Source organism: Pinus tabuliformis, chromosome 4_2, assembly GCF_031772625.1.
Source record: "Pinus tabuliformis cultivar Carrire ecotype Pingquan chromosome 4_2, CPIR1, whole genome shotgun sequence".
Lineage (NCBI taxonomy): Eukaryota > Viridiplantae > Streptophyta > Pinopsida > Pinales > Pinaceae > Pinus > Pinus tabuliformis.
The window spans coordinates 543,574,047-543,601,799 of NC_142304.1; the positions used below are offsets into that span (position 1 = coordinate 543,574,047).

The following is a 27,753-nucleotide window of genomic DNA, read 5'->3' on the forward strand; positions in this document are numbered from 1 at the left end:
AAGCTTCATCGATGGACATGTGTGCAGGCAGAAGTTCCTTGTATGCACATCATTTGATACCTCTTGAACGGTGATAAAGGGACTTTATGACAAAAATTCGAAATTGGATTTGAATATTCAACCCTTTAAAAAAAACATCTACCTGTCTTGATCTGATTGACTATTGTTGCTCCAGCTGATGTCTTGCATGCCCTTTTGGCGTTTCCCTTTCAAAATTCCCGCTCATAATACAAAACTGCCTGTCTGTGTTAAAACCATCACCTACAGCAGTTTCGTAGAGCGCTACGAAACTGCTGAGTTATTTGCATTCCTTCTCCCGGTTAAGTCAATTGTGAGAGGTGTTGAACAAGGTGGGCATGAAGACTGTCCAGAAGTTGAGGTATATTCTTCTATACAACCTCTGCAGAATGTGTGTCCACATGATGCACTCACTGGATCATTGCATTGATCATTACAGAGACTGCAAACATTTTTTGCTGTAGATGAATCAAATGTGTTGTTCTGACCATTTGCAAGTGACATGGAAGTTTTAGAATAAACCACCAGGTATGGATGATCTACTGCCTGGCGCAATCTTGTGAGCAGATCAAAGATATGAGCATAATTGTTAAGAAGTGTTCCCACAGTTATATATGTGTTAAACTGTGATTGACTTTGCGTATATAAAGCTTGGTAAAAGTCCTCTTCTCTTGCATCAAATGCATCCCGTCTTAGAAATGCTACTCTGGGAGGAAAGGCAAGATCTGCTGCCCGTTCGTACTTGGTATGCCTTAAAACTATGCTATCTAGAACTTTGTACTTGAGAAAAATCAGAGCCTGATGACCTTCATATCTGTAGCCCCATTTCTTTATCGGATTTTCAACATACTTATTCCACCAGCAAAAATGGTGTAGTGGTGAATGATCACAATGATCATATTTCCGCCAATGCTTGCAAAAGTTGTAATCAAGTGATTTGCAGTCGCATTTCTTACAGAAGTAATAGGAGTAAGGATAGATCTCTAAGAACCAAACAAGTGAATACAATTCTCCCACACGGTTTTGAAGAGGAGTGCCACTGAGAGCCCACTTGTAAGATGAATGTAATGAAAATACAGTTTTAGCTGTGTTGCATCTTCTATTCTTGATAAAATGGGCCTCATCCAATATTATTCGATTCCATTTGACTGAATGTAGAATAGAGGACCCTGTGTCAGCTGATGAACCTGAGGCATTGCTGGCAGCCTCTATAGTATCTTCAAAATCGATATTCACGTTTTTCTGCTTTCTCCATTTCCTTTGACCCTTACCCTCCACATATCCATCGGTCTCTTTCATCTGCGATTTGCATTTCCTCCTGCCAGAAGCCAGTTCGAATTTTTCATCATCTATTGGTCTCTTAGACTTTCGTTTCCCCTTCAACTTCTTGTCATGGACATCTATTTCACTATCAGTACCCGCATTACCTGATTTCCTTTTTTACATTTTTTCATTGGCATTGCTTTTCAGTTTTCACGGCAGTGGGTCCACAAAAGAAACGGAGGTGGATGGCCAACCGATCTGGATAAAATAATTTAGTACACCATTGACATTTTTCTTTTGCAGGCATCAAATGCTTTCTATGTTCTATCTCAACAATGGAATAAGTAGTCAAAACAAAATCGTATTGAGAAAGCTCGGCCACATCTTTACATCTATTGGCGCCATGATAAATCAAAACTTTAGTGCTTCCTTCAGCAGTGAACCCAGCAATCTTGTTCCTCCATTTGCAAGTCCGTATAAACTTGCATTTCTCACAAAATTCCCACCCGCTGTGGACAGAGTGTGCGTTCCATGCCCTTCTTTGTCTCGCGGGGAACGATATTCCTCTAATAGAGACAGATTCAGATGCCCATATAAAGCTTCAAATCCCTTGATAAAGTATCTAGCTCCAATCAATTTCCTATTGCATTGACTTGAAGTGAATTTTGTGCCATTTTGGCAGATCCCTTTCCATCTGGTAGGAACAGACCCGAAACCTTTGTCACTGAAGCTTGCAGTTTCAGGCCATACTCCTGTATCCAGGTGAGCAATGATAATGTTCTTCCGGAACTCTCCTTTTTTCCATAGCGATTGCTGAGGAATTTCTTCATTTTCAGACTCTCTCACTCCTTTTTCTAGGCCGAGAAATCCCCATGAGTGAGTTGTCTGCAGACTGCCGACTTTGTTGACAAATACAGACAATACCTGTGGGTGTTTTGATAGAGAGACAGCGTGCTCTTCTTCCAGAATGGCAGCAAAACCATTAATGTAGGCTGTGTATGAGTAGAAGATGGCTTCTCTGGCTACCCTCTTGTTTCAGAGTATTGATCCCAAAATCCTATAATGTGTGTTCTTTTCTTTTTCAGATAGTGGGTGAACAATTCTTCATCCGTCGGGTGAAAGCAGAATCCAGGTGGCTGAGAACTGTTCTCCATCTGAATCTTCAAAGCTGAAAATCAAAACAATGTCTCTACTACCGCTCCTTTTTAAATGTAATTTCGGCAGCAACTCACTGCCCATGACAAGGAACCGCTCACATTTTCACCTGTTATAAAAGCCCTAGCGCCCAACAACATCAACTGATTTGTTCTTCTAATTGTGTTTCATGAACAGGTCAGAATACCACATTGAAATAAAACAGATAATTGAACCCACTGGACTATTCGTGTCAAGACTGTATCCTGAGGCACGCAAGCGAACCCTTTGTCTCCTTCTCAGCAACAACTGCAACACGTGCCAGTACCACGACACCTAACGATCTAAAACACAACGGATTCTGATAAGTCTGACATCTGGGTGAGACTTGCTATGTATTCAAACAAATCCCCAATTGCGTAGCGCAGCCATTGCAAAATATGAATTATGCGCTATGAAATCACTTGAATTATGTTGCGCTGTGAAACTGTTGAAAAGGATTTATGTGCCTTTGGCAAACAATCGAACTGATGTGAACAATTTAGAATTTTTTCTTGAGTGATAACAATTTGCATGAATGATCATTCAATTATGCTTACGCTCAGTATCATCATGCATTCGCATTCACATTCGTGTTCAGTTGCCCGTCGATGAGTCTGGCCAACCTTGGCCCAGAGTCTGCCTCACTAGACAACATTGTGCAATCCCGAGAGGGAAGGCTCTGCCTTCCTTTCCAGAAATACACATTTTTGCCCAGCAACTGTTCCCCAAGCCTACTTTGTACAATCCTGAGGGACAGTGACTGTTGGCCAAGAAAATTGAGCAAGGCAGTCACTGAGCCTGCAGCCATTGCCAGCTGAGATAGTGCATTGTGTAATTCCAGCAGTCAACAGCCAGAGTAGACTGTGCATTGCATATTTCTAGTAGTCAATTAGTGTCCTAGCAGCCCAGACTGTGCCTCGTGTAGTCTTGGTAGTTAGTATCCCAACCTCCCAGCTGAAATTGTGCAACCTTCATGATTATGTTGCAAGTCAGTTCTCAAGTTCAGTTTGGTTTTTGACTGACAGATTTCTTGCCATGAGTGTTTCCATGTCTCCAGGTATTGTACATGTTCATTTTCCTCTCAGCAGTGTAGGTACAATGGTTTCCAAGAGGGCAGAGTTGAAGACACCATTCAGAGCACACCTGGAGATGCAATTGATAAAATGTCTATGAGCTTGCCTACTCACGAAGATATCAAGTTATTTGTAGACAAGAACATCAAGATATCACAGTAAGTAGCATCATGAATGGTAGCTGAAGGTAGCATACCGAACGTAGCAAATACAATGAATGTAGTGAATGTAGTGAATGTAGTGAATGTATCGAATGCAGCAAATACAACGAACGTCGTGAATGTAGAAAATACAATGAATAATGCGAATGCAGTGAATAGAACAAATTCATCGAATGCAGCGAATGTAGCGAATGTAACAAATGCAAGAGGAAGGCTTTTGACAACACAGAGGTGGAACAAAGTTGCAAGATCTAGAAGATCCACTGATAATTAAAGAAAATTTGGAGACTCAAGCTATGAGGCGACGGCGTGACATGAAGATTGCACGAAGAAAGGGAATGGAAGAAAGGAGTTGCATGTGCTGAAGCAGCAACTCGGGAAGAACATGAAGTTGTACAAATAGACGAATGAGTTGCAGCAGGAACAGGAACAGCAGTGGGTGCAACATGAACTCATAGATGAAACTGCACCCATACAAGTTAAATATCCATCTCAGCAGTTGACACAGAGTAGACATGGTGAGCAGTGTTATTGATCACATGCAAGGGATTCAACAGCATGCATGTCATTGTGCGCACGCATGCAATCCAACCCATTCAACACAATCACCAAGTAAAGACAAGAAGCAAGTCCAACTGAAACTGAACATGTACTTTGGCAAGTTGATGCGCATGACCACTAACACACACTTGAAGATCAGCATGGACACTATGCATCAGTGTGTTGTTAGCTCAGCCATGCCCAAGAAGACCTTGTGCATGTTAGTAGACGATTTTGATGAAGGAGACGAGCTAATGCATCAGTTGCAATGGAGGCAAAAATTAGCTTCAACAAGATGTCACCATGAAGTGCATGCACACCATCATGGATGACCAAGCTTGGCATCAACTCACCACCTTCAACATCACAAGCATGTCAAAGAGTTGGTCTCATCATAGCAGACTGAGTGCCAGTGATGTCTTGCATGGCTTGCTCAAGCCATGTTGTCTGACATGAGTACGTGTGCATTGTAATATTGAGTCATGTCAAGTGTAAGTGAAGTATCAATAATTGGATGTAACAGTCATAGAGTAGGTGAAGAGTCGTGAGGGTAGTTGAACTATCGCAAAGGGGAATGTCAAGGGTCACCCCACCCTTTGCTATAAATAGTCCCTCATAACTCATTGTATAGGCTTTTGGTTATCTAAGCTTCCAATATGACTATCTTGGAGAGAGCTTGGATAATATTGTAATGCGCCTTGACTTCTCCACTGCACGAAGCTAGTTCATCTCTCTAGGGAAGCAGGTGGATGTGGCTATAATGTTCCACTATTGGGCCTAGTGGGTTTACATGGATGTATTTTATGATTGGAACTTACATTTCTTTATATAATAAGAGCTAGCACATTTTCATGCATATGTTGTTATTATAGTTGGACTATTCTGGTTGTTGTAGCGATGTATGTTGTTTAACTAAAGTAGTTGTGTATGAACTATTTTTTATGCAATTATATGAATCTTGTGGCAGATGTGATGTTGGTTTAACCATCACTTTGGATTGTCGGCAGACCTACTTTGTAGCTTGTGATGCATCTTCACTCGTGTGTTCCCTTCCCAGCTGAGTACTTTTACAGGTTGCCAAGGGGCACACTCATCTGAACCCCCATGTGTTATAACCTCTCATGCACCTTCCCTGACTCACTGCAGTGGTCACACCCTTGCTACCAACAGAGTTATCTTACTTGCCTCTGTGCGACATCGCAGTCAAGGAATTGCTTTACAACCCACTGTTGGGACTCCTACACCAAACAGTTTGAGGTATAATTGGGACTTCTTATCAGGGAGATCCCCTTATAGGTTGTTGGGTCTAGCACCGTCAACATGAGGCTTGGCTCCCAAACTTGAGATTGAATTGTCTTCAACTATCACTGGCATGGATGCCAATGAACTTGGTGGGCTTGGCTGCTTGTAACTCCGAGATGATGAGATTTGGTGGAGGAATCTTCAAGTGATTGAGGAGTTAAGGAGGGAGACCCAATATCCTAAAATCTCTCTTGATTTTCTTCTTCGAGTTACTACACTTAAATTAGCCCAAAACTACTCCAAATCTTGCAATTAATGTACATTAGGCCACATGACATAACCTCTCACCTTTACCCTTCTCACTAAGCAAAATATAATAAAATTTGTAAAGAAATGCGAGAAAAGTTAATTTTAATCAGATGGGGAGTGAAATTAAGGCCCATATAATTTACCTATTGATGAGCCTCATCATGTATATTAAATAGAGAAGTTATCAAAGCAAGGATATTGGATTATAATGTTGATATTACCTGGTAATTATGTAACTAATTTATTTCATATAATTTCGGGACTGCTTTAAAACCTATGTGAAGTATAATTTATTTTCTGATGTGTATATACTTTGTGTATTTGAACTGAAACTCTCAAGCATAGCCTTTGGAACCCTTTTCTGGATCTGTTAGGGCTATATGGAAAACCTTCCTCAGTGATATAAAGCTTATGCTATGAATTTATCTCATAACTTCAATCATATATATCATTGATTATTTTAGTGTACCAGTCCCTCTAATACACCATCATCGTAGAATTGTCCTTCATGACCATATTATCCTCAAGCTCTAATTACTCAATCTATTGTGATGACTTTATTTACATATGGTAAAACATTTTTGTGGCAACCTAACTTTGTCTACTCGATTATGATAGTGATGGAGTTAGTTTGTTTGGAAAATTTGGTTTTGGCCTCCACATTATGGATATGACTAAAATATCAACCCACTCCCCTCATTGGAAAATAATATAGCTACAAACTTTACATCTAACACATAGTTATATGATTTCTGATGGAAAAGTTAAAGATAATGCAAACATCGGTTATCTTTCCCATTACAAGGATCACATATTTTGTGAACTATATATATAATGTCATCACAACTAGATTTGAACTCAAGAGATTTACGATTTGCATATTTTATGGCTAGAAAATGATGTTCCTTAGTTGCTACAGGATGTGTTAAAAACATCGATAGGACAAGTTGTAAGCAAACTACAACTAAAACTATTGCATGCCCTGTGGTGAGTTAACATACACAACGCGTCATTAAAAAATATACATGGCAGCACATCATTGGATACAAGAACCTATATGCTTATCAACACACACACACATACACATAAGAAAACTCAACAGTTGTGCAACAATTAATTAAGAGCATATTTCAATAGAACTTGATGAAAATTTTAGGAACATAAGTACAACAATTGATTTTTAACCAATTAGGTGGCTCATAGAACCTTAACATATAGGAAATTCCCTAGGACAACAAAAATCCTCGCAGAGAATAGAGTTATATCACAACATTGTCATAACTTCCACGCATTACTAAAAAACACATATCATAGATGCTAAGATGCATGGTTGGAGAACTAATGCAAAACTAGGTTTCATAAGCAACAAAACAAAAAGAAACATGTTATTTTAACAATTTATTATGCCCAATAATGAAACAAAACGCTGCACATTTTTGGGTGACATTACATCATGCTCAGCTTTGAGTTAATTGGTTTCACATCACATCAACCATAAATAAACAATACTTCATGCTCAGCGTTGAGTTAAATGGTTCCACATGACATCATGCCCAAACAATAGTTCATACCCAACATTGAGTTAAATGAGTACACTTAGCAATATTCCCAACCATGAATATACAATAACAACACACTTTGTAACAATTCAATTAAACGATTTCACACGTTATCATGCCCAAGGATATCATAACGTTATTTTAAATAACATCGATGTGTGGAAATACTTTATGATGAACACCACATAACAATTACCAAAATGCTATGGTGACAACACATTGCTCACATTTAGTCATTCTCACATAAGTTATTGCAAAATGTTATGACTATGTAGTATGAGTAGATGACAGTGCAATTACAAGCCACATAGATTGCATACTGTCACGAATTTCTCTTGTTGTCTATGAAAAAGAAAAACAAATATAGGTACAACAATTAATACAACCTTCTCTTCCCTATTGTATGCATATATATGAGAAAACTAACAGTTTTCAAGGTCATTAAAGAGGGAATACATTAATATAACTTATGCAGGTAAAATACTAGGAACATAGGTAGTTATTTTAGAGGGAATATATTGACAAAGAATATGCTAGGAACCCACCAGTGATAAAGCTAATATGTGAATAAAATAAAAATTCACTCTAGATGACTTCGAAACACTAGGAAGCATTCTTATGAACCTCACACATCACATTTAACACAACAAGGGAAGTTCCACCCTAATACCATGAGGTATTTCCAAGTGCCAAGTTTTACTACCTAGTGGCTAAAACTTAAGGAGACTTGAGACCTTGCATAATGTTCCCTATGAGAAATATTGTCCCAAAAGTTTGTATGTTTCTTTCCTATGATGTGTGACCCTCCAGCGTGTGGAAGTACATTAAGCATATGACTTAATAATAGTGCCAAAGTGTAAAATGTTATTCATGACCACAACATCAATTAATCCACATCCTACCATGCAAATTAGAAAGTACTGTTATCTTGTAATATATCCATTGCCCAAGAAAACCTAGGCATCACAACTAATAAGGTACCTAGAAATGTGTGATAATGGACATTGGGATAAGATTCATAATTTTCCTCCCAACATTAGTAAACTACCTACGATGTATCTACGACCCCATAGCTTTTCAAGATTCTCCCAATGACCATACCAAGGATTCTAAAGGTTTGTCCCACCTCCACCCTGCATATAGATGTTCGTTTGTAGGCCTATATAAGGGTTTCATAGGTATCGTCCTCCATGTTGGGTGTGGAGCCTGATTATCTTCTATATTCAAAGGTTTCAGCCGGATGTATACCCTAGGAAGATTGTACACCCCTGCATGCGGGGGTCTAAGGGCCAGCAATTCCCCCGTGGGGGTTCGGGGGTAGCGCCCCCGAAGCTAAAAATAGATGTAAAAATGCCTTGTAAAAATCTAGTAATTTCTAGTCAATCTGGGTTGTTCATTAGGTGGATGATCTGACGGTAGAAGTTATGTTTAATTTAGGGTTTTTTTCCCTATAAGGCAACCCCTCAATATATATGAGGGAATTGTATTGCGTCTATGTATATCTGTATTTTGAGTAAGGAAGAGAGAGTAGATTGAGAGCGAAGAGGGTGTTACAGTGGATCTGTTGTAGGTTGTATCTCTTTAGTTTTCTGAATAATATAATAAAATAAGGACTGGTTGTTTCTCCGTGGACGTAGCCCAAACTAGGTGAACCACATATATCTGTGTCTCTCTTTTTTTATGTGTTTTCTGTGTTTGTATTTCTGCAATATTTTATGTGTTCCATTGCTCCGTAAAATATAATTTTCTAAAACTCCACCCATCGGCTAATGAGGGACTCCAGTGATGAAAATCTCCACCCTCTCTTATTTTAGGGATCCTAGATAATTTCCTCCACCCTGAGATTTCTCATCAACTCCACCCATTGTTGGGAATCCAGAGTGTACTAACGTTGAGAACTCAACAAATAAATTAAGCTAGGGTAGCTATAAGACTCCACACTTTAGCTAATGAGGGACTCCAGAGATAAAATATCCACCCTCAGTCAACTCAAGTATCCTAGAGAACTTAAACAATAGTTCTATTAACATAAAAAATAAAAATAAAAAAATTCACATATATGGTGTATTGCTATGAGGCATAAAGTTTGACTCGGTCGTTTTCCTACCAAACTAGGTGGAAGGTAGTTAAGCCAAACAAACATGATTTCAAATTCTTGTTCTATGAATGGTAATGATAATAGAGTAATAGCCTTACCAAACTATATCTCTACCAGAATGCATAATTCTAAAGGATAGGAGATATGAAAGCCCTACAATCCATGTATATCTGGCAATGCAAAATAGCAATAAGAGTTGATATCAAATTAATGGATTTAAGTCTCTGTATCCACAACAGGTTTCTATGTTAAACCAATTTCAAGAAAAAAACTATATGTTGAAACACACCCTAGCATATAGACACTAAATAGGTGCAAAAATAGTAGGATTCTAACACCACTCAAAAGTAAGACTTTGCAGTTCATCGTGACTAACCTTTAGTGTTGCAACTCCCCCTGCTACCCTCACAATGTCAACCACATGGTTTTGAACTCATGCCTCTCCTTCCTTCACAAAAAATTCCCTCAATTATTTTCTTCATATGCCTATCCCTCCTTACTAACTTTATCTCTCTATTTTTCTTTCTACTATTTTCTTCTTTCCTCCTTCACTACACTTCCATTGTTCTCTATGTTTTTGTACCCCCTACTAGTTTGACTTTCCCTTCTTTTTCTACTATTCTATCCTCTAGGTAGTTAAGGCCCAACCCCTCTGCACCAACCAGAGGTGTCTCCCTATCCCTTTTGGCCCTATCACTACCACTCATTTTTGTAGGCCAATCCATTTCCTGCCATTTGGCCTCTCTTTATCTCCTTTCTTGTCATCTGCCATCTTCCCAGGGCTTTTTCTAGAGTCAAAAAAGTGTGAAGGAAAAAATTTTCTCCACCATGTGCTAATTCTCTCATATATATCTACGAGTGTGTTTGAAGGATCCTTTACTACATAAATATTCCCTAGACATACAAACACCAATGCTTGCAGCATTTAGGGGCTTATTAGGTCTTGATGTTAATCTAAGACAACACATGTGATATATCAAATCATAATGATTGACATAATATTTGGATTATAAACTTAACGTGGACCACATAAAATCCATATATTTGTTGATAAATAATAACATACCCTAATCCTCTTTCCATGTTATTATCGGCATTTCCATTATTTCCTTTTCTAGATATCAATAGGTGTCTTGAATTGGATTAGTTATTTAGAAAATTTTCAGGGTCAATATTCTTTCCCTTGTAATCCTTGAACCCTTAATCTTTATATCCACACCTAAATCCTCCACCCATTTGAGAAGGTAAAGGTAAATTATCTTTTTCCACTAATTACATAAGTATAAATGACAAGTAAAGGTTCACCCCCTAAACCATTGTAAGGCAACAGAACAAATCATAGTTATATTTATTATCTTTAACATGTATACAAAGATAACTAAGAAAGTGTTTACAATAGCCATGCAAATGCAGACTTCAACATGTATACCAGGATGACTAAGAAATTATTTACAATAACCATACAAATGAAAATGTCAACATGCATACCAGGATAACTAAGAAAGTATTTACAGTAACCATACAAATGTAAGGTGGCCAAGGAAATATTTACATTATATAGATGAATGTGTTATGACCGGGACCATTAACACAATATCTACATATTTTGCTGGATGATTGGGTCATTACAACACCTCCCTCTTGAGGGGAACACCATCCTCGGTGGTCTATGACCATATACAATAAAACAAAACATGTAATGTATTAGTTATATTTTTTCATGGAGCTAATATATTTATACAATATTTACAACGTTTTTCATATTTACTTATCTAATAATCAAATATAGGTAATATCCTTGCATTTGATCAATGGTTTCCCATTTAGATTCCTCAGGTCCAAAGTGTTTCCATTGTAGTTTAACCAACTCTATTTCTTAGTTCCAAAGCATGAGATTCCTCTACTCTATGATGCATAATGGTTCGAGTTAGAATTATCCCTCTGGTTCCACCTGTAGAACAGACCAATCAATGGCATTACTAGGATATTGCATATATTTCTAAAGGATACATGGAAGACATCATGATTTTTTACTAAAGGAGGTAAGGAAAATATGTAAGCCATTGGTCCAATCCTTTCTGGTACCTCAAAATATCCACAAAATCATGGTGCAAACTTGGCACATGACCCAATCTTTAGGGATATATTTTAGGTTCTAATGCATATATATACATGTTCCCCAACTTGAAATTCCTTATGCACTCTATGTTGATCCACATAAAAAAAATTATGGTCATGTGTTGCCTTAAAAATTTTCTTAATGGCCTACATTTATTGTTCCAAATCCCTTAACATTATAGGTCCAATTAAGACCCTATTTACGAGGCCATTCTAGCTAATAGGAGTGTTACAACACCTCCTAAATAGTACCTCAAAGGGACTCATCTTCAAAGATTCATGATACCCATTATTGTATATGAAATCTATGAGTAGGAGGCACTCTTACCATCTCTTTGGCTAATGCATCACACACATCTTCAACATATCTTCAAGGATCTTTTTTTCTTTTTGTTTTTCCATTCATTTATGGATGATAAATTATGTTGAAGGTCAATTCTCTCCCTAATCCTCGAATAGTTCCTTCCAAAATATTGAGGTAAACTTAGCGTCTATATCATAGATGATTTTCTTGGGAACCCCATGTAGTCTCACAATTCCCCAGATGAAGATTTGGCATGTTGTGTGTTTCAAATTTAGCCTTTACCTATTGGAATTCCATACATTTTGCAACAAAGTATGCTATCTCTTTCTTCATATTAGGCCAATAGTAAAACCTTTTTTATGGCTATGAGGGTCTTCTGATATCCTAGATGGTTATATTATGGTTTGGAATGGAATTCCTTGAGTATGAGCCTCTTCAATTCACTGTTTTTTAGCACATAGATCCTATTTTTGAATTTGATCAAGCCCTCTTTTGTGAGGTGATATTCCTCACTCTTTTCTCCCTTGTGTACTTGTTGTAACTCTTCCTTTATATTTAATATTGCTTGTCATATTGTCATGTATCTATAATTTATTCTCCAAGCTTAGTTACATAAGAGTTAATCATTGTTAGGTGGTTTATTTTCACTTTTCTACTAAGGGCATCGACAACCCTATTCTTCTTTCCCTTTATATATTTGATATCAAATTAAAAGTTGCTAAGTGTTTCCAACCAACCAGCTTGCCTCACATTCAATTTAGGTTGATTAAACAATTATTACATTCCTCCATGACCAATCGTTACTCCACATTTTTAATGCATGGTTAATAGCGCCTAGCACCAAGTCAGGCACCACATAATTTATCTCATGTCCATTCAGCTTTTGAGATTCATAGAAAAGAAGATTTCCATCCTACATTAATACCCCACCAAGTCCTTTGCAAGCATCAGTGTAAGGTAAAAAGTCCTTGTCTAGATCAGAAATCCTTAAGACTGCTGCATTGGTGAGCAATTTTTTTTACTGATAAAATATGGTTTCACATTTAGCAGTCCACTTGAACTTCTTTTGATAATTGAATGACCTATCTTGGAGAAAATTTTAATAAATCACCTATAGTAACTATCCAATCCCATTATGGCTACTCCATTATGGCTTTGATCTTTTCTAGATCCACTGTTATTCCATCCTTGGAGACTATATGTCCAAATAATGGATATAGGATGGGAAGAAATCACACTTAATCGTCTTTGCATAAAGCTTGTGTTCCTTCAATAGTTGTATTATTACTCCTAAGTGTTGTTCATATTCCTCCTTGGTTCTTGAATACACCAATATGTCATCGTTAAATACAATCACAAATTTATCTAGATAAGGGTGCAACATGTTGCTCAAAAGGAACATAAAATTGGTAGGGGCATTTGTAAGCCTGAAGGGAACCACCACAAGCTTGTAGTGATCTTACCTTGTTTGAAAGTTTCTCTTATGGATACCCTCCTCCTTGATCTGAACTTGATGATATCCTCATCTCAGATGGATTTTGGAGATGATTGTCGCTCCTCTCAACTGATATAATAAATCATATTTGTAGCAAGGTGTATCTATTTTTTATGGTCATCTTATTTAATTTCCTGTATGTCATGCGGAAAGAGTCGTTAGTGCGGACACAACCGACCTCCCTAGAAGCAAAAGCATTCTAGTGACAAACAAGACAAATAAAGTTACCTTTCTCTAAACATGCATTGCAAATAAAAGTAATCAGGGGATCTTTAACATACCTTTAGTCCAACGCTTTGTAGTAGTCCAGCCTCGCCGATCCGGATGAGCTCCTCCTTCTCTTTGAAACCTGCATTCACTAACAAGCCAAAAGATTAAATAGCACCTGATAAACTCATAAAACAATACATACCTATCATATAGACCAAGGAGTATATGAAACAAACCATGAATAACAATCTATTGAGAAAAATAAGTTCATTTGCATTAAAAGGTAACAAAAGGAACCATTACAACCTAAGCCTTGGTGTTGTGCAAGTCTCTCCTAGGGTCCAGCAAGAGTTTTCCTTTACTTTGATCAGCTCACCCACTCTCAAATAAGGCTAGGAAAGGATGGGAATCTCTCCTCTCAAGCTTTACAAGGGAGTCCTAATTCCAGCAGCATCTACCCTTAGGAATGTTCAGCTTTCAACCTCTCCTCCCTTTGGCCCAATGCCTGTATTTATAATGCTCTAGAGGAAGTTATTCAGGTCCACCATCAATGGGATAAGCCCCTCTTTGGATGGGATAGCTCCCCTCTTGATGGGATAAGTTCCTCTTTGGTAGGGATACATGAACCATCTGGAGGCGCTTCATACATGTCAAACAAGCTTCTAGAATGCTCTAGAAATGACCGCAAGTAACTTTTTTGGAGTGAAACTTGTGCCTTTTGACCTTTACAGGAGTATGCACCCATTGCTTTACATACAGAGCGTACAAGTACGCAGGTATTGTGAACTTGGAGTGCGTACACGCAGGTAAGGCTAAGAGAAACTACGTACCCAGAGATATATAGATTTTTAATGACTTTCTCTCTTTCTTGAAGTTTGACATGGAGAGCAGAGGTATGAGGCTTGCCAAGGAGGATAGTATGACAGTTGATGGAGCCATACTAACTGCAAATAGTCATGGTGACAAATTTTAGTGTAGCAGATTTCCCCCTAAAGTGCGAAGCCTGTAGCAGATAAGGGTTTCATATAATCTAGGAAGGGTGAAGTACTTTATCATTTCAAGGATTATCTTGTGGAGAGCCCAGTCGGAACCTGCAAGTATTCAACACAAAATACATATATAAGATCATATCATCGCTGAGGTAGGCATTCCCATACTCAGATCAAAAACTTTAACTAAGAAACTAACTACTGCTCTGATACAAGAATGATTTTTCAATACATCATAATCATAGACTTTTGTAGACACAGTATGGACGCAGCCATCTGTTTATAGTTAGTCTACTGTATAATGAATACAAAACTCCTCGCAGCCTGGATGGTGGAAACTAGATCCAGGGTCTTCATTTCTACTTCCCGAACAGGTACGATTCTATCCATGTGAATAAATGAGTTGATGTCGAACATGGTAGAAACCACTTGATTACCAGTCAATGATGTAAACTGTTAACAAGCGTGAGAGAGACCACCAGTGATGTCAATGGTTCTCAAAGTACCCAGTACAATCCATGAGATGTGAATGAATGAGTTGATGTCGAACATTTCACGGAATCCTTCGATCGAAAGTCAATGATGTAAACTATCATCAAAGGCGAGAAACCTGCCATTGATGCATGCAGACTTCAAGGTACTGACGATTCCTAGGTCATGTTTCTAGATAATGTGCTGATGTCGATAGAAAGCGACCCGTTGCAGGCAAGCCCACAACACGAAATCATAGATCAAGTTGAAGAAATGTAGCTGTAAGGACTGACTCAGGGATGGTCAAAATGGATGACGCGTATTTTGCAAATGAATGTTTATTGCAGAGACCTCTTGAACACATAACGACACGACAGATGGCTTGGTGACATTTGACCCAAAGTTAATACCCGGCTAAAGACTTTCAATGTGGTTTGATCAACTGTGAGGCAAAGGATTTCCCAACCTAGGTGAATGAGAAGTGTCGTGTTCAAGAGTGGTAATAAGGCTTCTTCTGAGACAAAGGATAACAAATGGGCTCATTTTTCTCTCTTTTCCCCCACCATTTCTGGCAAGTTCCTCTTTATTTTTTACAAGCTTGAGGAGGATAACATATGCTTGATTATAAGCTCATCCTTCGAATGAGTCTGACTTAGTTTTAATTCAAACCCTAAGAAGGAGTGGTCCGTTCCTGTTTGTAATCGAACAGGTCCTTTACTGTGAAATTTTAACGAGTCCAGTATAGGATAAACTCGGCGTTTTTCATTTTTAGAGAGTCTGAAAAAACTTAAGAAGACTCCAGGTTGAACTTTTTCGTAAAGTTGTGTCTCCCAAGCCCGAAAAAGTATAAAATAATACTTGAGAGAACCGCTTAGTCTTGCGACCAAGGAGTACTTTCATGATTAGTGCCTTTGACATGAAAAGTAAGAAGCGATCAAGGACATGTAGTTTTATTTCCAGTATCGAGTTTGAAACGACAAAAACCCGGCAACCTTTTCCTGTTTTTACGGTCAGAAAAGAGATATAAGGGGACCGTCTTTTAATTCCGTTTTAATGAGTGTAAAAGAAACGCTCGGCAATCTTTTCATGTTTTAGGAGTCAGAAAAGGGCTTAAAAGATGACTCTAAGGTTTCACTTTTTCGTAAGTTTTAACGAGTTCGAAAAAAATGATAAAAATGTACTCATGGTTTTCACTTTTTCATAAGTTTTTAATGAGTTCGAAAAAATGATAAAAATGTACTCATGGTTTTCATTTTTTCGTAAGTTTTAATGAGTTCGAAAAAATGATAAAAATGTACTCATATGGCCGACTTTCAATTTAATTTACGAGTAGGAAAAGACGGAAAGAACTCGGCATTTTCATTTGTTTTACGAGACTGAAAGATAGCAAAATAATCTCGGGATTTTCATGAGTTTAACGAGTCTTGAAAATAACTGAAATTGACTCAAGATAGGTTTCATTTTTACAAAAGCTTGAAACAAATAAAAACTATGCTTCAAAGTAGTTTCATTTTTACACAAGCTTGAAACAGGGAGAAAACTGTGCTTGATGCCCCCTAAGCGTAACTGCTAGAGCGCATGCCCCCCCAGCTTCATTTCATTCAACTAAGTACAAGCTGGATGGAATGAAGGTTCATGTACGAGATCGTTTGAAAGACTCGACCTAAAACTGTAAGAAAATTATGCAAAACACTGAAATAACTAACCTAAATACTTAACATTTATGAGATCTAGTCAATCTCTCGACTCAAGTAGAGGAGGATTTGTTTCATTTTTTAACGAGCTTGACACAGGAAAAGAACTATGCTCGGATTCGGTTTCATGTTTATGCAAGCTTGAAATGAAAAACTATGCTTGTTATAAGTTCACATGCCCCCAGCATAATGACGCAAAACGAGGTTCATGCCCCCCAAGCTTCATTGAATTCAATGAGGTGTATGGAATGAAGCTTTACTTTCAAGATCTTGGAAAGACTTGTGGGAGTTGTTTCAATTTTTAGTGAGGTTGACACAGGAAAAGAACTATCCTCAAAACCTGTGTTTCATTTTTTAAACGAGCTTGACACAAGATAAGGAACTATGCTCGTAACTACTCTCTACAATCTACCTAACAAAAACTTTACTCTAAAAACCTTGATTCATTTTTTAACAAGCTTGACACAAGACAAAGAACTATGCTCATGACTCCTTGTTTCTTTTTTTAACGAGCTTGACACAAGACAAGGAACTATGCTCTAAAATCCTTGTTTCATTTTTTAATGAGCTTGACACAAGACAAGGAACTATGCTCATGACTACGCTCTACAATCTACCTACTTAACCTACCCTTGTTTCATTTTTTAACGAGCGTGACACAAGACAAGGAACTATGCTCAAGAAGTTCGCATGCCCCCAGTATAATGATGCAAAGCGAGGTACATGCCCCCCAGGCTTCATTGCATTCAACCAGATGGATGGAATGAAGGTTTACTTTCAATATTTAACTTGAAAAGGGAGTTGTTTCATTTTTAAGGAGGTTGACACAAGAAAAGAACTATCCTCATACCTGATTCATTTTTTAACGAGGTTGACTCAGTAACAGGAACTATCCTCAAAATCCTACTTTCTACAATCTACCTACATATCCTAAAATCTACCTGATTCATTTTTTAAGGAGGTTGACTCAGTAACAGGAACTATCCTCATGCCTGATTCATTTTTTAACGAGGTTGACTCAGTAACAGGAACTATCCTCTAACTTGATTCATTTTTTAACGAGGTTGACTCAGTAACAGGAACTGTCCTCGCTACATCCAGTTTCATTTTTTAACGAGGTTGAGAGAGGAATAAACTATCCTAGTACACACTGATTCATTTTTTAACGAGGTTGACACAGTAAAAGGAACTTTCCTCACACTCACTGATTCATTTTTTAACGAGGTTGACACAGTAAAAGGAACTTTCCTCATTTACACTGATTCATTTTTTAATGAGGTTGACACAGTAAAAGGAACTTTCCTCACCACCCTTGATCATGGCTTCCAATTGGAAGAAAGACATGTCAATGGACACACCTTGATCATGGCTTCCAAGAGGTCTTCATCAGAAGGAAGAATACTTCTCTGGAAGGAACACATGTCAAGGGACTCAAAAGGGATAAGAACATCGTGTTCAAGTAATCCCATAGAGTTCTCCATGTCAATTACCAGATCTAAATCAAAGGAAGATGAGAAAACAGTGAGAGGCTCACTTACATCGGTAACTGAAAACATGGGACCAGTTGCCACATAATTAACCCGTGGCAGGGTAGATACCACTTTAGAATCAGGAACATTTAGGGTTGTCATATTATTGGTAGCTGAGACAAGACGAGGGAATGAAAGCTGGTCTACAGTCACAATACTGCCATTGTGAGGGAAAGACATCACGCGAAAGAGTGTCGATACGATAGCTTTCATTGCATAAACATAGTCTCGCCCAAGGAGTAAATTGAAATCCAAGGGACCTCGAACTACCATAAGATCAATATAGACAGTTTTACCTTCCAAGGTAATAGAAAACTTAGGAAGGATCCCTAAAGGTTCACTAATGGTTCTGTTAAAAGCTTTCAGATTCTATGTAATAGGCGCAAGCTGAGGAGAACCCAAAGCTTTCCAAACAGTTGAGGATAAAATACTAACAGAAGCACCTTCATCTACCTGAGTACAATGTATGTCCCTACCACCAGCCTTGACAATTATTTGGAAAGGGATGGAGGAAGGAAGACGAGGTTCTGTCAGTCTATTCCAATCAAAGGAAAAGACCTCAGTACTTGGAGGGGGTTCTGTAGAAACAGGTGAAATGCCCCCCGGCATAGAAGAATCTGATGTAACAAGAAGAACCTGAGCGGTATGAAGTTCACTCTCTAAATGGAAAGTGGGATCAACCGAATGTGAAATTGAATCGACCACTTGATCAACTAATGGATCATCAACCTGAGTGACATGAGTTTCACTCGTCAATGGCAGAGTGTGATCGACTGTACTTGAATTTAGATCAATCACTCCGTCAGTTGACAGTAGGTTGGGAGAAAGTTTACGGTAACCAGTTGGAAATTCTTGCTGTGGAACAGTAAGGTTTTCCAAAAATGTTGAGGCTTCATCCATGTGAGGGCAAACGTGAGTTTGATGACTCCCTTTGCATAACTTACAAGGAAACCTAACTTTACCCTTTTTCCCAGGAACCTGACTATCACTGGTTGATGGAGCAATGGAAAGTTGATGAGATTTTTCTGACCATACTTCCAAGGCCTTTGGAATACCAGGACAATTGACAAGGAAGTGGTCACCCTTACAAAGCTTGCAAGGGTATTTGGGTTTACGATGCATGTCGGAGTTTTCTTCAACACAACTAACAGTTGATTGGTTGACTTCTTCCTTATCTTGCTTCTTCTTCTTCTTCTTCTTCTTCCCTTTCTTCTTCTTCTTAGCCTCCTGGTTACTAGCATCAAGGCTTTTACCAGGCGAAGAGGAAGAAATGGAGGAAGAAAAATTAGGCGAAGAAGGTAAAGGGTCAACAGAAGGTTGGTGATGTTGAGATGGTGAACTCTGTTGAGGTGAAGCATTCGGTTGAGGTGGAACAATTGGAGTACTTTGGGCCAACGAAGTTGAAAATAACCATATCGGTAAACCTATTGTAAATCCAGGTAATGAAAAAGTAGCCATATAAGGAGGACCAACATTTCCAAAGTAAGGAAAAGTACTAGGATTCTCGTTAGGAGGGGTTCCTAGGTTGGTAAATTCCGGAACATTTGCCATTATATTCAACTTCAGTGAATTTTATTAACAATTTAAAACTAAAATTAACAATTCACAATTCACACCTAACAATTAAAATTCACAATTCACACCTATGGTCTCTAAAAGTAAAAACAAACAAATTAACACGCACTATCAAATCTAGGAGTCAAACCATACACAAACAGTAACCTTCCGGACCGAAAACACTAGTTGGGGATGAAATCCAACATCGTAGAATTCAGTACAGAAGTGGCGGGTGGAACAGTTACCCCGGCAACCTGCTTAATGAATAGACTGGACCAAGTTCCTCCACTTTAACCATCTCGAGTGAAGTGAACCCCCCAGAAAATCCAAGTGAGTCTAGCCGACGTCTGCTCCAGGTACATTGGGATCTTCCCTCCACCGTCACCTTGGGTAGAACCCTAAAGATAATGGTCACTAAGGTCACCAATAGCAACAAATACACCTGGGGGAACAGTCTACGACCCGATAGCACGCAATGGCAGAGTAACAAGCTCAATCCCCTTACCGGCTCCTTGATAATAATCCAAGGTTTACCGACAAGTAACCCCAGGCTCCTCAACAATAATCCGAGGTTTACCATTTGTAGTACGTGCGTATCTGGCGTCTTTCCCAATGAAGGAGGATTGATCCCCTCACTGGTTCGGACACGGTCTCGTGCTTCTCCTTTAAGAGGAGCTTTCCCAGAGCATAAATGTAACAATTGGATTTATCCTACCACAAGATGAGCTACTTGTTTGGTTTTGCCGTCTTGGAGAGTTAATTACTCTCCTACTCCAAGACACTAGCCTGATCTATATTGGTGTTTCAGAGCCCTAGAAATGTAAAAATTACTCGATGAATTTTAATTAAGCGCTGTGTTATTAAGGCTGTTATTACTCAAATGGGTAAATGGATATGAAACCAATGGTGTTATGACCCGACTCAACTGAATGCAATCGAATATGATAATGTGATCTTTTCAATTCGATGAATCCTAATTAAAGTAAGGAGAGAGTTTCCATTCACTTCCAACAATGCAAAAAATTGATCACTAAGAGAAAATATACCAAATTCTCTAATGCACTAATTTCATCAAGAAAAACTAATGCAAATCAATTCCAAACCATTTTTTTTATTTTTATTTTTGTGTAAATTCAAATCAAAGAAAGCTGATCTAAATCTACGATTGATTTTTCAGAATGTAAACTATGCAATTGTAACCTATGCACAATTCACTTGAAAAGTATGCAAATGTAATCTATGCACATTTTTCATTCATATTCTGAAAATGAGAATTCTAATTATGCAAATGTGATCTATGCAAGAGAATCCTCAAACACAAGATGATTCTAATGTAATCTAAGAACCAATCAAGTGCAAGTCGAGAAAATTGGGTGAGAGTTCCAAAGATCAAAAAATAAAAACACTCAAAGGCGATTAACACTCATACACAATTTAGCCCCCCCCCCCCCGGCGAATGAGGGGGAAATTTTTTTGAAAAAGCAAAAGCAAAAAGATGCAAAATTGTGAAAAGACTTAGACAAACCTCCAAGTAATGACCAAAGGAAATCAAATTTAGAATTTCTCAAAAAAGAGACTCAAAACACCCAATTGATGAAAGCTTAAAGCAGGAATGCCAATGAAACAAGCTTAGGTGAAGATTTATGGCAGATAACCAGTGGATCTGGGCAGCAAAAACAAATTAAAAACAAAATCTAAGAGGCAAAAAGGAGAAAATTGAAAATTTTCTCAATTTTGACAGGGTACGCAGGCAACCTGTTTGCACAGGTGCGTGTACGCTCTGTGCACAAAGCTGTAGTGCGTACAGGTACGCACTGTGCTCAACGCAGAGGCTGCATACTTCTAGAAAAACCAAGAAAAATTAAAATCTAAATTAACCCTAAGCTAGCCCACCCAAATGCACAGTCAAACAGCCAAAAACCAGAAAACAAACGACTTTTCTCAGAACAAAGTTTCATACAAAGGAAAAAACATTCACATCAATGGATTCCCCAGTATGGTCGCCATTTTGTCATGCGGAAAGAGTCGTTAGTGCGGACACAACCGACCTCCCTAGAAGCAAAAGCTTTCTAGTGACAAACAAGACAAATAAAGTTACGTTTCTCTAAACATGCATTGCAAATACAAGTAATCAGGGGATCTTTAACATACCTTTAGTCCAACGCTTTGTAGTAGTCCAGCCTCGCCGATCCGGATGAGCTCCTCCTTCTCTTCGAAACCTGCATTCACTAACAAGCCAAAAGATTAAATAGCACCTGATAAACTCATAAAACAATACATACCTATCATATAGACCAAGGAGTATATGAAACAAACCATGAATAACAATCTATTGAGAAAAATAAGTTCATTTGCATTAAAAGGTAACAAAAGGAACCATTACAAACTGAGCCTTGGTGTTGTGCAAGTCCCTCCTAGGGTCCAGCAAGAGTTTTCCTTTACTTTGATCAACTCACCCACTCTCAAACAAGGCAAGGAAAGGATGGGAATCTCTCCTCTCAAGCTTTACAAGGGAGTCCTAATTCCAGCAGCATCTACCCTTAGGAATGTTCAGCTTTCAACCTCTCCTCCCTTTGGCCCAATGCCTATATTTATAGTGCTCTAGAGGAAGTTATTCAGGTCCACCATCAATGAGATAAGCCCCTCTTTGGATGGGATAGCTCCCCTCTTGATGGGATAAGTTCCTCTTTGGTAGGGATACATGAACCATCTGGAGGCGCTTCATGCACGTCAAACAAGCTTCTAGAATGCTCTAGAAATGACCACAAGTAACTTTTTTGGAGTGAAACTTGCGCCTTTTGACCTTTACAGGAGTACGAACCCATTGCTTTACATACAGAGCATACAAGTACGCAGGTATTGTGAACTTGGAGTGCGTACACGCAGGTAAGGCTAAGAGAAACTGCGTACCTAGAGATATATAGATTTTTAATGACTTTCTCTCTTTCTTGAAGTTTGACATGGAGAGCAGAGGTATGAGGCTTGCCAAGGAGGATAGTATGACAATTGATGGAGCCATACTAACTGCAAATAGTCATGGTGACAAATTTTAGTGTAACACTGTACTCAATGCATCATATGAGTGTGCCATCATTTTTATTTACAAATAATATTGGTGCTCCCCATGGAGGCACACTTGGTATTATGTAGCCCTTAGCAAGAATATCCTTTAATTGTAGTTTGAGTTCTACCAATTCATGAGTACTCATCCTATAGAATTCCTTGGAAGTTGGTGATGCTCCTACCATCAACTCTATAGAAAAGTATACCTCCCTATGAGGGGGTATACTAGGGATGTCTAGATGAAATACATCTCGGTATTTTTATAGAATAGGATATTTATCCAGGACCTCATTATCTTATTTCCTTACATTTCTATTAGCTTCCGCATTACTAGATATGTGTACGGAAATAGGGCACACCCTTTTCTACAGCTATGCTAAGCTCTCATAGTTGCGATCATTCTCACTAAGGTAGGTTTTGTTTTTTCTTGTAGTGTTCTTCTTTCCCCAATCTTATCTAAGCATTCAATATCCTTCTCATAATAATCTACTTTTGTTTTATGGGTGTACAACCAATAGATTCCTAGTAGTATACTATATGCACCCAAGGGAAGTAGATTAAGGTTGTTTATGGTTGTCATTCCATTGATTTCAAATGTGCATGATTTTACCCATTGGCTTACTCTTGTCTTTTTCCTTGCGGCTAGCTAGACCAACCATGCCTCTCCATGCGTTTCTTTGGCTAGCTGGAAATGATATACAAGCTCAAGGATAATATAACTATAATAGGAGCTAGGGTCAATTAGAATAGAGACAATTTGATTAAAAAATTTATCTTCCATTTCAATGATGGATTCCTAATGGTCATCCTGTCTGTTGTCAATGGTGGAATATATATTGGATATACTCTAAGTTACATCACTCATAGTGAAATCTTCTTTTATGTTGTATATTTGTGGCCTGGAATCCTTCCATTGTGGGAAATCTGTCTTACATTGATTTCCTCCAAATGTATAGCATTGCAATGGTTTCTTATCATTTGATCTATTTTATCCTCCTATAGGTTGATGCACATGCCCTTTTTCAGTTGGTTTGAATTTTGGTTCAGGTTGGCCTATACTAGTTGAGGCTACATCTTCCTTTTTACCTGTGGTTTTCATTTCCCTTCCTTTCTTATGCCATATTTTTGTATTCTTTCTATTACTTTCTGGCTTCCAACCACCCTTAATTTTTGTCCTGTGTTTTGACTACTCATAATAATGCTTCAATTTTCTAATGACATCCTCTAATGCCTAAGATTCATCAAATTCAATGTGATCCTTGAAAGATTGGGTTAGTCCACTAATAAATCTTTGGAAAATTTCTTTCTCTTACTTCAAGTAGGGTACATATCGCAAAAACTCTACAAACTTGGTGGTGTATTCACCATGTGACATTTATCCCATCTTGAGCTCATAGAATCCCTTTTCTTTCTATTGAAAAATCTCTCTGATGGGTACTTTTTATGAAACAACTCCTCGAATACACACTAGGTCAGATATTCTTCTCATATATTTTTCAAATTTTCACATCTTCCCACCATATATCATATTTTCCCTTCAAGCTAAATGTGGCCACCCTCTTCTTCATGATCTCAGAATAATTGAGAATCCTAAAGAACTTCCTCATTCCCATCAACCAAGCTTCTGCATCAGTTTCCATCTGCTAAATTTGTCTCTTCCTCCTATTCCATGTATCTCTATTTATTTCTAGGGTTGACTCGTGGTCCATATTTTCCTTAGCTCTACAATTTTAAAAGGCTCTATAAGGGAGTAACATTGACATTTCCTTGCCTTTCATGGGCCTTGACTAGTCTTTCATTGTCAGCTTTGTAACTTCTTAGCTTGGCCTTGAGACTCCTTGAGGTGTTGACCCAGTTGAGAAATTCTCCTTCTCCACGCTACTCAATTGACCTCTCCCATCTGACACATATTTCTTCTATCTCATGTTGGGATTTGTTGAAGCTATACACGACCACATTTTTGTTTATTTTCCTTGTCATGTTATTTCTTGTGATGTTTTGACATTGAGGCATGCAACTATTGATTACATTAAATAGAGGTGCATCATACCAATGTCTTCTAGACTTATAGTTGTTAATACTAACTAGCACACATATACATATATGATCATTTTAATCAATTAATATACTGGTTTATTATTTTTACCCCGAGGCCCAATGTTGAAACTTCATTATGATGTCACTTGTAACACAACCTCTTATATATATATATCTATATATATATATATATATATATATATATATATATATATATATATATATATATATATATATATATATATATATATATATATATTAGGTGTATTAAATGGCTTAGTCCTCTCTTTCAAGAAAGTATCATTTTATTCTTAGGGGTAATCACCCTATAACACCATTCCTTGAATAGTCTACATGTGTTAAACGTTCTTAGTCTATGGAGATTGAGATAATGATCTGTGTGATACACCATGGCTGACTTCGTGCGCCATAGATAATGGCATTGAATGTAAAGTGGTGATGAACATATTTAATATATGGAGGTTGAATTGCATACTAATGTCTCTACCCCTATCTATGTATATTAAACAGAGAGATTCTCAAAGCAAGATTCTCAATATCTTTGTCAAATTTGACTAAATCCCTTAGGAATAATTAAATAAATCATTATTTGTTTATTATTCCTTAATTAATTCCTTGAGATGATAAACAAATAATTTATTTTTTTATTATTTCTAAATAAAAGTTTAAATACTTATTCCCTCCTCAACAAATATAATAAAATATTCCAGACGGTTATTCCAAGAATGGGATCAATAATATTTTATTATTGCTCATTATTCAAGGATAACTCAATATTTTGTTATAAATAGAAGGGTTTTCCATTCATTATTCACTTTTGATTATTTTCATTGTTGCACTCATTTTTGTAACTCTCATTATTTTCGTTGTCGCACACCATTATTTGTTTGGTTTATACATTGTAGAGGAGAGAGACTCTACATAAGATGAAGACGTTTGAGGATAGCCAAGAATCCATCCCATAGAGGGGGACTGGTAACATTTATTTCTTCCATTCACAGGTATTATAATAAAACTATTCTTTGTATATTTGGTTTCCATTGGATGATTGGAGTTATTACTCTTTCTTTTTGTTGTTTAACTATGATTGTAGCATAGATCCAAACTTTGGCAGGTTTTGTTTCTATCAGTTGCTACAGATCTACAATGTTTAGCAGCCATTTATATTGTTGAGGTTGTTTGTCATCCACAATCTTAAGTGGGTTCTTTTTGTACATCTTTGAGAAGAAAACATTACAACAAAATTAGTGACTCCACTGGAGATTATACTTCAAATCCAGAAACCTCAATGACCTTCAATTTTCAACTTAGGGTTTCTTATTTTTTCAATTCTCTTAATGTTTCCTAGTTTTTTAACACTAGATCTATTAAATTTCTGACCTCCGCAAGCTTTATGGTCTTTTTCGCAGGTCATAGGAACTAGCCACGACAAAGGCGGCACTTTTTTCCAAGATTTTCCGACCGGGATCCATGGAGTAGAAATCTCACTTTTTGGCCCAAAAAGTATGATCTAGAGGCCAAAGCACACTTATCAACCCAAAAAGTGTGATCCCTACAAGAAAACAGGTTAGTACTTGTGATTTCTCGGTTTTAGGGTTTTTCTCATATCTGTTTCTGGGTTTTGCAGAGAACTATCTGTTGGGTTGTCTAACCTTCGTCTCACCCCGCTTAGGCCTTGATCCACTCTAATTTACTCTTCAAAGTCAAATTTATCTTCCCCTAGGGCTTCTAGTATGCTTCCACCTTTCTAGGAGGAGTTTAGCTGAGTGAGTAGTCTAAGTTTCTGCAGCGCTTTCAGCCGCATTTTCTAGATCTATACCCTTCTATTTTAGATCTGTAAAGATAGGTTGTCACCATCCATAGTTTCACATTTAAACTTGTTTGGTCATTGACCTTAGGGTCCCATCGGTTTCCCTAAGTGTTTTACCAATCTCCCTATCTTTTTGCAGCAATCTTCCCCTCTCGTTTTTTTTGTTGTTGCACCACTTTCCAACAGCTTAGTGTCACTTGATCCAAGTCACACTGACATCTAGATATCTTAACCATTTTAGTGTATTTTCCATTGATTTATTCACCAACCAGAACAGTGTTTGCAAGCCTAGTTTGGGTGGGGTTTGATTAATTTTTTGTTGTTCATTTTCTGTTGTTAATTTCAGTTTATTTTCAGCAAGCTTTTTTCTTTTTTTATGAACACGATCTGGGCTTAATCAATAAATACACTTGCACACAAAAGCACACCTTAAGCGAAGGGTGCTTGGTTTACATTGCTAAGCCAAGACTTATCATAATAAATTTATCTCCCCTCGTCAAGACAAAGCCATATTGTTTATCTCCCTTCACCATTTTCATGTCACATGTGTCTTACCACCATTGCGCCAGCAAGGCATTTGTCGCGAAAACTATTAGGCCTTCACCCCCAATTTCCACTTGGACATATTACCCCTCCCCCTTGGGTTCGAGTTCATAGCCCTATGAGTCCCCATACCGAATCTTCTCCTAGTTATTCTAATTCTGAGTTTCCTTCACCACCTATCGTCACCATGTCCGGACCCACAGCTGGTGCAAGAACCCAACCTGTTGTTCGCTCTGGTTCTATCCCAGTGGTCACAGGAAGTGGAATAGTCTCAGGAACTGTTTTGGCAGCCCCCATGCTTCCCTTAATGGCTAGGTTAAGTCTACCAGATTTTAACCAGTTGATAAACAACCCCATACACCATGATGGTCATTGGCCCTCTATGTCAACTAAGCTTCCCTCAAACATCCCAAAGTTTGAGGGGAATATCGGAGAGGACCCTACCAACCCTGGTCGATCCTTCCACATGTGGT

General features: G+C 37.9%; 1 protein-coding gene across 1 annotated transcript; it reads right to left on the reverse strand.

Moving 5' to 3' along the window:
• Positions 1–282: 282 nt before the first annotated feature.
• On the reverse strand, positions 283–27,577 carry LOC149170434 (uncharacterized). Its single transcript, XM_089425585.1, has 3 exons — positions 27,467–27,577; positions 1,700–2,310; positions 283–1,453 (listed from the first exon to the last, which is right to left on the reverse strand). The coding sequence occupies exons 1-3, from the start codon at positions 27,575–27,577 to the stop codon at positions 283–285; spliced, it is 1,893 nt and encodes a 630-aa protein (XP_089281711.1).
• Positions 27,578–27,753: the final 176 nt, after the last annotated feature.

Bases quoted from the DNA above. Each gene is read 5' to 3' on its own strand.
- LOC149170434 (XM_089425585.1), bottom strand. From the start codon at position 27,577: ATGGGGGCTGCCAAAACAGTTCCTGAGACTATTCCACTTCCTGTGACC. The intron at 2,311-27,466 runs GTGACGATAGGT...CTCTGAAACAAG, and splicing joins CAGCTGTGGGTCCGGACATG to AGGGTAGCCAGAGAAGCCAT. The intron at 1,454-1,699 runs GTTTTGATTTAT...AATGTAAAAAAG, and splicing joins CTGCTGAAGGAAGCACTAAA to GAAATCAGGTAATGCGGGTA.